This window comes from Geospiza fortis, unplaced genomic scaffold (genome assembly GCF_000277835.1).
Source record: "Geospiza fortis unplaced genomic scaffold, GeoFor_1.0 scaffold104, whole genome shotgun sequence".
In the NCBI taxonomy this organism is placed as follows: Eukaryota; Metazoa; Chordata; class Aves; order Passeriformes; family Thraupidae; genus Geospiza; species Geospiza fortis.
This window is the reverse complement of record NW_005054325.1, coordinates 4,752,181-4,761,567: the sequence shown is the minus strand read 5'-3', so window position 1 is coordinate 4,761,567 and position 9,387 is coordinate 4,752,181. Positions and strand designations below refer to the sequence as shown.

The 9,387-nt window shown below is 46.5% G+C and overlaps 1 protein-coding gene across 1 annotated transcript; it reads right to left on the bottom strand.

Moving 5' to 3' along the window:
- Positions 1-349: 349 nt before the first annotated feature.
- On the bottom strand, positions 350-9,381 carry SIRT5 (sirtuin 5). The gene is made up of 8 exons (XM_005420973.2): positions 9,372-9,381; positions 8,998-9,136; positions 6,811-6,944; positions 5,082-5,307; positions 3,471-3,558; positions 3,034-3,087; positions 1,740-1,863; positions 350-469 (listed from the first exon to the last, which is right to left on the bottom strand). Exons 2-8 carry the CDS (start codon positions 9,110-9,112, stop codon positions 350-352), a joined length of 861 nt encoding a protein of 286 aa, XP_005421030.1. The 5' UTR covers positions 9,113-9,136; positions 9,372-9,381.
- Positions 9,382-9,387: the final 6 nt, after the last annotated feature.

The following is a 9,387-nucleotide window of genomic DNA, read 5'->3' as shown; positions in this document are numbered from 1 at the left end:
GGGGAACCTGGAAGGAAGCGGCAGGTTTAGGGCGCGGGCAGGCACCGGCGCGTCCCGCTGCTTTACCTGGCGAGTCTGGCGGAGGCACGGGAGGGACGAGGAGGAGAGAGGGGTTTAGGCCTTGTGGGGCGTAGGGACAGACTTCAGCCTCACCCTTTAAATAATACGGTATGTGTCTCCAGTGAAAATTCCACCATGGAGGAAGAATCCTCTTTTCTTACTTTTTAACAGAAACTTAATATTTCATAAGGCCGGGGGGCAAACGAGATGTATTTGTCTAAACCCAGCGTTTTGGCAGCTGGACCAAGGGGCAGGAAGGAGGGAGCTGAAGGCTGTTGCCTGAGCGGCGTTACCTGAACCTGTTGGTGGCAGGAGTGGTTTCCATGTTGAACTCCGCGACCGGGACTCCTCTGGCCGAGACCTGCGGGGCGAACATGGCTGCAGGATACACCACGGACGAGGTCCCGACCTGCGGGCAGTGGGACAGAAGTCACAAGAATAGTAGCACAGCACTCAAACAGACCAAACCAACTCAGCCCCGAGGTGAGGGCCATTCTCACAACTGTACGTGCACTGAAGCCTAGGAGATGCCTACAGAAATGAAACCGAATCAGTATCTGATTAGTGTCACTGCAGAGGTAACAGATGTATTTAATTTAGCATAGCAATTAGGAATTGTTTCTCTGATGCAGCCCAAAGAAACCCATTTGTAACTGTATATGGGAAAAAAAATCCCAGGAACAAAATGGCACACTTTGTCTTCACAGAAAAATAATAACCCAACAAAACTTTCCTTCTGTTAGTTGAGATCATCCTGTAAATGGCAGACAACACTCTAACCAAGTATTTTGGTTAGGGATCTGAAACCTACATGGCATGCAAACCACCTTGCAAAAAAGCAGCACATTATAACTTACTTCCTTTTCAAACTGAGTATGAAAATAATCGTATTTTTTACTGTTTGAGAAATTAGAACAATATAACAGTTTGGATTGGAAGAGACCTTAAAGATCATCTAGTTCCAACCCCTCTGCCATGGGCAGGGACACCTTCTACTAGCCCAGGTTGCTCAGAGCCCCATCCAACCCGGCCTTGAACGCTTCCAGAGATGGGGCGCCCACAGCTTCTCTGAGCACCCTGTTCCAGTGCCTCGCCACCCTCACAGTAAAGAATTTCTCCCTGTATGTAATCTAAAGCCACTCTCTTACAGTTAAAAGCCATCACCCCTTGTTCCTGATGAAGAGTCCCTCTCTGGCTTCCTTGCAGGCCTCTTTCAGGACTGGAAGGCCACTCTTAAGTCTCCCAAGAGCCTTCCCTTCTCCAGGCTGAACAGCCCCACTCTCTCAGCCTCTCTTCATAGGGAAGGTGCTCCAGTGCCTCTATCAACTTTGTGGCTCTCCTCTGGACTTGCTCCAACAATTCCATGTCCTTATGCTGGGGGCACCAGAACTGTCCACAGTGTTCCAGATGGGGTCTCACCAGAGCAGAGTAGAGGAGTGAAATTCAGCAGCCAAACAGCATTGTCTAATCTCTAACCCCTGTGTACTTGACTTCTGAGTAGTCTGTGTACAGTTTAATGAAAGGTCTTTTAATGTTTTGCACCGGACACCAGAGAAGCCCTCTGGGGCTTTCAGTTCCCTCAGGGAAGCACAGATGCATCTGCTTTTCCCAGGAGTTGCCACGTCCCTAGCGTGGCCTCCCTGCCAGTTCAGAGGACAGGTAAGGAAAGCGCCACTCACGACCAAGCAGAGGTCACAAATATCCAGCTCCTTCTCCACCGCCGTGAGCACGCCAGGATCCAGGGCTTCCCCAAACCATACCACGTGGGGCCGCAGGAGCCCATTGCAGCCATCCTCCTCACACCTGCTCAGACACCACAGAGGGACAGGTCAGCAGCTCTTCAGGCTGCAGAGTGGCAAAGCAGATCGCATTCTCACCTGGGCAGGTCTTACCTGCCATCATCCTCTCTCCTCCTTCACAGCCCTCCCCACACCCTCCTCTACCACATGCTGGACAGAAGGCAGATCATTCCATGCTACACATGTGCTGGAAGTACACATGTACTGCATGATCCCAAGGAAGGGGGTGCTGAACAGTTGTTCAGCACAGATACTTAATTGTGTCTTCCCCTTACTCAGCTCCTGAAATGCATGAAAGTTAAAACTCAGCCTCCATCAGCTTTAACAAACTAGCTGACAGGGTTTTAAGGAGAAAATGACCCAAAAGACAGAAGCATCTTGTTAGCCTCTTTTTCCTTAGGAATCAGATGAAAAATGTGGTGGCTTTTTCCATCTGCAACTAGCTAAGGCAAAGCTTCAGGCAACATAAAAAAGCATCATGGCACATTCTGTGCCTGTGAGGGGACCCCACCATGGTATTCCAGAAAAACAGTGGGTGACGCCTGCAAAGTAACAAAACATTTACTGCTGTAGCACTCACTTTCTTGCTGCAATTCTCCTACTACTTTGCTTACTACAAACCCCAGGAATTTGGCCATATTTCATCTTGGTGCTCAAGTACACAAATGTGTGATGCCTTTAGCACCACGGTAACTTCTAGACACTCCTTTGTCTGATGCCCCTGTAACTTTATACTCAGTTTCCTGGGGCAGAGTTCCAGAGCTGTTGTCATCTTATTGCAGGGGTTCCATACTGTTATCTCCTATCGCAAAAGTTTCACACCTTCTGGGTGTTTCTCGTGAGTAGCTCCTCAGAGCACTGCCTCTTTCTTCTTCACAGAGTAGCCAACTGACTCCAGTTTTCAACCACCCCACTCTTTTATAGCACTCTTCTCACTGGTTACAGCTGTGGCCTGTTGAAGTCAGGCCTGCTCCTAATCTTTAATAATTGGCCCAGCTGCAACTCCTTAGGGGTAAGATTACTTTCTACACTATTTTCTTATATTCTATCCCCCTACACAGAGTTCTTTGTCTCCTGTGGAATGTCTTTCCAAAACAACATGAACAGTAACATGAAGCTTTGAGATGCACAAAGCATGAAGAGGTAACAGCCCAACAAAGTGATCCATACATACTGAGGAAGGTCTTCAACTGGAATGGCAGCATCTTCTGTGTCAGGATCTGGAGCCCTGTAGTTACAAAATGGAAATACATGTTCAGCGGTACAAAATGTATTTTATAGATTAATAAAAACTTAACATTCTCTAAAAACCTTCATATTCTCTAAAGCACACCCTCCAATCAAAGAATCTGCCACTTCAGCCAACTTGAACACCTACTACAGTCCTAAAATACCATACATGAGGCAGGCAGGAATTTGTCCAGAATTATCCTGAAGCTGAGCAATTGTAATAAGCTGGCCAAAACTGTCAAAGGCACAACAACTATTTATGTAACTATCTAAAGGTCTGGTGAAATGTAAAGGGAAAGAAGTCCTAAAAAATCTTTGAGTATGCCTGGCCCATCCCCCTGCTCACTTCCTTTTTTAATGGTGAAAGAAAGAATGGATTACCCCTTCCCAGCCAACGCGGGGCAGATCGGGCTCTTGTAATTCGCAGCTACGTTTCCACAGCTGGTGCACCGAGTTTTAAATAAACTACCTGGAACACACAAAGAGGAAACATCAGGGATGAAGCAATGGCTCTGAGGTGTGGCTGTGCAGGCAAATGGTTATGTTTATCCTGGGCAGCTTTTATTTACAGACCTTGAAGGCTGTGCCTTGCAGGTAACTTACAACAGGAACACAACAGCAAAGACAGTCCCACTGTGTCACCTTGTTCTGCCTCAGGATATGAATAATACACAGTCCCATAACATGTTTTGCAGGAAAATCATAATTTAAAGTATCACTGAGGGAGATGATTTCTGTTTATTGCTTTTCCTCTTACATCAAAAACATTTTCTTAAAAAAAAAAATATGCTGGTCAACACCATTTTGTTTGATGCAAAACTCCATCCCCAAAACTTCTGTTGCATTACTAACATGCCGTCGGAGATGTGCAATATAGCCAAGAGCTAAAAATTGTGTCCATTTTGTAAGGAATACAAATAACCAAAATTAAACTCTTGCCAAGACTTCATTGGGTCCACAACTGCAAAATAGCTTGTGCAGGTTTCCTGTGTCCAAAGCACAAAAGTGGTGGTGGGAAATCCCATTTACACCTTTAGTGATATGCAAGTTAAAAAGCATCACAGTGCTGGAGGACCAGGATGGGTCTTTGTCCTGGGAGACTTCTACCCTGTGGCAGGGCCTGAGGAGTGAAGAATCACAGAATCACAGAATAATGAGGTTGGAAGAGACCTCTAAGATCATCAAGTCCAACCTATGCCCTAACACCTCAACTAGACTATAGCACCAAGTACCATGTCCAGTCTTTTTTTAAACACATCCAGAGATGGTGATTCTGTCGGGTCACCTCCAAGGGCTTCCACACCCTCTTCCTCTCCACACCTGTACATTTCCTCAGACCCCAAACCCCCGCTGACCCCTAGGGTGCTGCACCTGCCATGTGCTCCTCTGGCACTTTGTGAGAGTAAGGAATACCACTGACTACAGGGAAGAGAGGGGGAGGGCCACTGGCGACAGGAAAGAAAGGTAAGGGAATGTCAATTGTTTCCAGTCCCTTTGTCCTCCTGTAGCCAAGAAGTGCACAAGTGAGAACAGGACAGAGGGAAAGCACCAGGGCTGGTGAGGCCAGGCTTGCCAACATACCCTTTACTGGTGGCAGTCTGACACCACCCCTACCACACAGTGGAATCCCTGGGGATTCTTTTCCCCTTTTCTAAGTGAAATCACCCAGGTGTCACAGCCACACGAATTCAAGTGGATCTGTGGAAAACTGTGCAAGCAAGAAGGGAGAACCTTTTCCTTTGTACTGTCAGAATCCATTAAAAACAGAAAGATGAGATTCTGTGATCCTAAAGGTGAGGAATAAAGAGAGGTTACGAAGTACCTGAAACAACTTCCAAAAGAGAACAGGGTGTCACTGTAAATAAATTTATGCAAATTATTGTAATTTTAAAGACAAAAACCTTTTCTCTCTGTAATTATCCTGTTTTCCCTTCTTCCCACTCCCGATCCCAGGTTTCCTGGCCTGTGGCAGACATGTGAGCCAACTCCTACCGTGGATTTCTAAGAGGTGCTTGGTGCCTGCCTTCCTGTGCAGCTCATCAATGTTCTGAGTGATGACCACAACGCTCCTTCCTTGCTTGCTGAGACGCTTCTCGCACTCTGCAATGGCAATGTGGGCTGGATTGGGATGTTTGCTCAGCATCACTTCCCGCCGGTAGTGGTAGAATTCCCACACACGGGAAGGGTTTCGCGCAAAGGCCCCTGGAGTAGCCAGCTCCTGCAAAAGATGTAACAGGTCGTCCTACAACGAAAGAATCTCTTCCCCAGATGAAGCCTGCTGGAGCTCTGCCATTTATACTGCTGCCTGCAATACAAGGTCATCAAAAGTAGATTATCTATAACCAAATGCAGTTGATAAGAATATTGTTCCACAGCCCTTACAAGGGTGACAAGTCAATATGCAAGTTAAAATGGTAAAAAGTCAAAGTGTCAGATCAAAAGAGGAAATAACTTACAGAAATGGTGTCGTACATGGGTTTACACTACACTCCAGCTGTACTCTGTGCTGTCCTACCAAACTATTAGGAGCTTAGCACAAAGCAAGATGAGATATTCCAGTGCACACCCTTTTTTTTGCACCCACAACTCTTTTCCACGGCAGCCATAAAACTCAGCATCACGTGAATGTATTTCCTTTGCTAGGAATTTATTTTCTGCTTTAAGTGTAACACAAGCCAAATTACACCCATTGTCAAAACCAAAGTCTAATGTCTTGTATTTTGTATGCAGGTAAAATTGAAGCTGCTTTTCATGCTAACTCTAATTGTGCCTTCTCTTTCTCAAAAACAAGATGCAGCTCAGTCCAGCACCTCAGTGCACAATTCCACTGACACAGAAACTGAATGCAAGTTTCTGGTGCAGCAGGACCAAACATTTATACACACACATGCTTTATTTGAATTGATGGTCACTGAAAGCAAAAAACTCATATTTAGATTCAAACCAGTTTCAAAAAGTCATGTCTCTGACACTTTTTTAGCTTCATCAGATCTTTTAGGAATGCTGTAATTAAAAACCACAAAGAAAGCAGGTGTGATTGCAGCATTTGGGGTAGCAGGTACTGACAGCAGAACAGCTGCTGAAACACCTGCAGCACCAGCAGGATGAGACTCATGAGGCCCCCACAGAGCTCACATTGTTGGTGCCTTCAGCTGTACTCCCAGTGTCCGCTCCCACCTCCTCTTCCACCCCTGTGGCTCCCAATGCTGGCAAGATCATTCCAGCAAGAGAGACAGCCTGTGGGAGAATTAAAGAACCTGCCCCAAAATAAAACAAGTCCTAAAGCATTTTAAAGGGTGTTATGAGACACCAAGATTAAAAGAAAACAACCAGTCTACCGTCAGTTCTTCCTTTGGTATTTTGGTTTGGTTTAAACACTAAAGAGTTTAAAATAGGAAAGGCCCCACATGGTGCGAAAACAGTGAGGGTATCAAAAGATGAGCAAACAGCTGAACTGCAGGAAAACAAGGATGGCTGAAAGACCCAGAGCTGCCTGCAAGAATGTTGTTTTTTCCAAGCAACTGATAAACTGAAGGACAGAAGCAGATCCCCAAGGGCACAGAGAAGAGCTGCAGAGGCAGCTGTAGGGAGAGCTCTGTCCCTGCTGCACTGCCATGGGAGAACTTCCACCCTCTTCCTCCATCTGTTCCTGACGCTCCATGCTCACCTGCGTGATGGACAGAGAGGCACGGCTGTGCAGGCATGGGCCACCAGCACCTACCTGGGCTTGCCACTTTCTCCAGAAGCCTCCAGCCCCTCTGAAGGTGGGGACGCCGCTCTCGGCACTGACCCCGGCTCCGGTGATGATGGCGATGTGCTTGGCCTTGGCAAACACCTCTCGGAAATCAGCCATGTCTGTGCCAGGGCAGGGAAACAAGGAGCTGTTCAGGCACTCACACCCTGACCTAAGAGGCCACACTTACACATCCAGAAATGGCTTTCATACACACCTCCCATGACTTCAATTTTGGAATACCTACTGGCTCCCGAGCTTCTGTATGTTGGAATTTAAAGGGCGGTTCCTGGAGATCCTCAAATATGTGTCTGAGCAGGCTCAGTAGGGCAACATGTGCTAAACGTGATTACAATCAATACTGGAAAGGCAGAGCCTTTAACTAAAACCCCATACTGGATGCTACCCCAATAACAACTGTTGGCACCACCACCCAGGAACAGTTTGCTTCCTAATTGTTACTTAAGATCCTGAGATGAAAAAAAAATACATTTGTTTTGTTGTTGTTTTTGTCTGGACTTTTTTTTCCACAAAGTATCACCTTCAAAATTAAGGTAATTTGGGAAAATGCACTTTCTTTTGAGGCATTTTTCCTGTTTTCTAAGTTTGCAGCTGTATTTTATATTTTTAAATGTATTATTCCCACCATTTTTCCCTGCATGGTAATTTGGAAAAAAGATGGAAAATTTCCTTTGCCTTTTTATGTGAGCCAAGACAAGATTAAAAAGGAACAGGTTAGCTACAGACAGATAAAAAAAATCTCTTGCAGTTTATCTCAGATATGATTTTTAAAGCAACACAGGTTAGAATCACAAAATGGCTGAGGTGGGAATGGACCTTTGGAGATTGTTTTGTTCAACCCCCTCTGCTTAAGCAGGGTCAGCCAGAGCAGACTGCCCTGGATAGTGTCCTGTGGGGTGGCTTTTGATATCTCCATAACCTTCCTGAACAATTCAATCCTTTGTCTGACCACCCTCACAGCTGACAAACACCATGGGGTGTTTTTATGCATTGAGAAGATGCCCTGGAGCCTTCATTGCCACAAGGCCTCATCACTGGCTTAAGGCCAACATGGTGGCGCCCACTGGATCCCCAGGGACATTCCTGCCCAGCTGGTCACTCCAGCCCATCCTAGTGCTTGGGGCTATTTATTCCCAGGGGCAGGACCCTCTGGAGTATCAACTACTCCTCCCAGCTTTGTATTATATGGAAACTTGCCAAGGATACACTCTGGTCCATTGTCCAGGTTATTAATGAAGCTCTTAAACAACACTGGCCTCAGTCCGGGCTCCTACAATATCCCACGAGTGAGCAGCCTCCAGCTGAACTTTGAGCTGCTCACCACAACCCTAATCCTCACAATTTACCAGGTGATCTTTCAAATGAAAACCAAAACTACCCCCTCTCCCCTCTACACACACAAAAGCCCACCCAAAGGCAGGCAAGTTCCTGTAGGGAGGGAGAGCCACTGGAGAGGTCCCAAGACCCACAGCACAGAGCCACAGGACTGGGCAGAGAACGCTGCTACTGTGATGCCCCACCTGCTGCTGCAAACCAAACCTCACAAGCCCTGAATGTGTAAAGCTCAGGCCAAAAGCCCTACGCGCCAGGTCTCTGGCACCAGCCAAAGGCTGATGCTCAAGGCAGCAGAAAAATCAAGTTTGCCTCATCTACCCGACATTAGGGGGTTGCTATAGTACCTGTGCGCAGTTTTCAAGTTAAGGCACATTCTCAAATTGAAAAACAAAACCAGAATATCCCCAAACAGGTGAAAAGAGGTCAGCCTTAACTGTTAGCCTGAACAGGGCTCCTGAACTGTTACAAATGCTCAAGGCCCAGTCTTGTACAAAGAAATGAGGAATTACTTCTATTACTCATTAGCATTATGAAAGGGAAATGCAATGAACCATTGCATACTTATGTGCATAGACTATAAACATTAAAAACGTGTTTATGTTGTAACCATGCTGACTGCAAGGGGTTTTTGGAACTCTACAGAATACAGACACAGAAAGGTAATTTTACTATTCTGGGGGACAAATAAAGCAACTTCACACTGTTTTAAACATTTTTAATTAAGCCACGGATTTCACCTAGCACACAAAACCTTCTAGCACTTCAAATCCACCTTAAAAACCTGTCCGGGGTGCTAAAGCAAACAAATACACGTCTTACTTGAACTGGGACGGGCCATTTCCAAGCAAAACTTCTGTTTCTTTGAAGACGAGGCCTTAAGTCCACAATGCACTTGGGAAACCAACCTTCTAGCGGTAGATTGAAAGAGACACATCAGGATCCCTCGGAAGTGTTTCACCTGGGGAGAAATCAAACATCAGCGGCCCAGCCAGGGTGCGTATTTCTGCCACCTTCCTGTCAGGGGCTCTCCTTAAAGAACCAGGTGCGAGCATTCGTCACGGCTTCCTCCTGCACCTGCAGAACACGGAACCACCCCCGCTCCGAGACCCTGGGGCCGGGATCACCGCTTTTGTTCAGAACCGGGGAGATCAGCCCCGCTCCAGAGCAGCGCTTTCGGCCGACACTCAACTTACGCGACGCTTCCGAACT

What these genes read in the sequence shown, in the direction of transcription:
- SIRT5 (XM_005420973.2), bottom strand. Translation starts at nt 9,112, where the DNA reads ATGTGTCTCTTTCAATCTACCGCTAGAAGGTTGGTTTCCCAAGTGCAT. An exon ending in GGAGAAAGTGGCAAGCCCAG is followed by an intron (nt 5,308 to 6,810) that starts GTAGGTGCTGGT and finishes CATCTTTTGCAG; the next exon opens with GAGCTGGCTACTCCAGGGGC. An exon ending in CCCGCGTTGGCTGGGAAGGG is followed by an intron (nt 3,088 to 3,470) that starts GTAATCCATTCT and finishes TTGTAACTACAG; the next exon opens with GGCTCCAGATCCTGACACAG.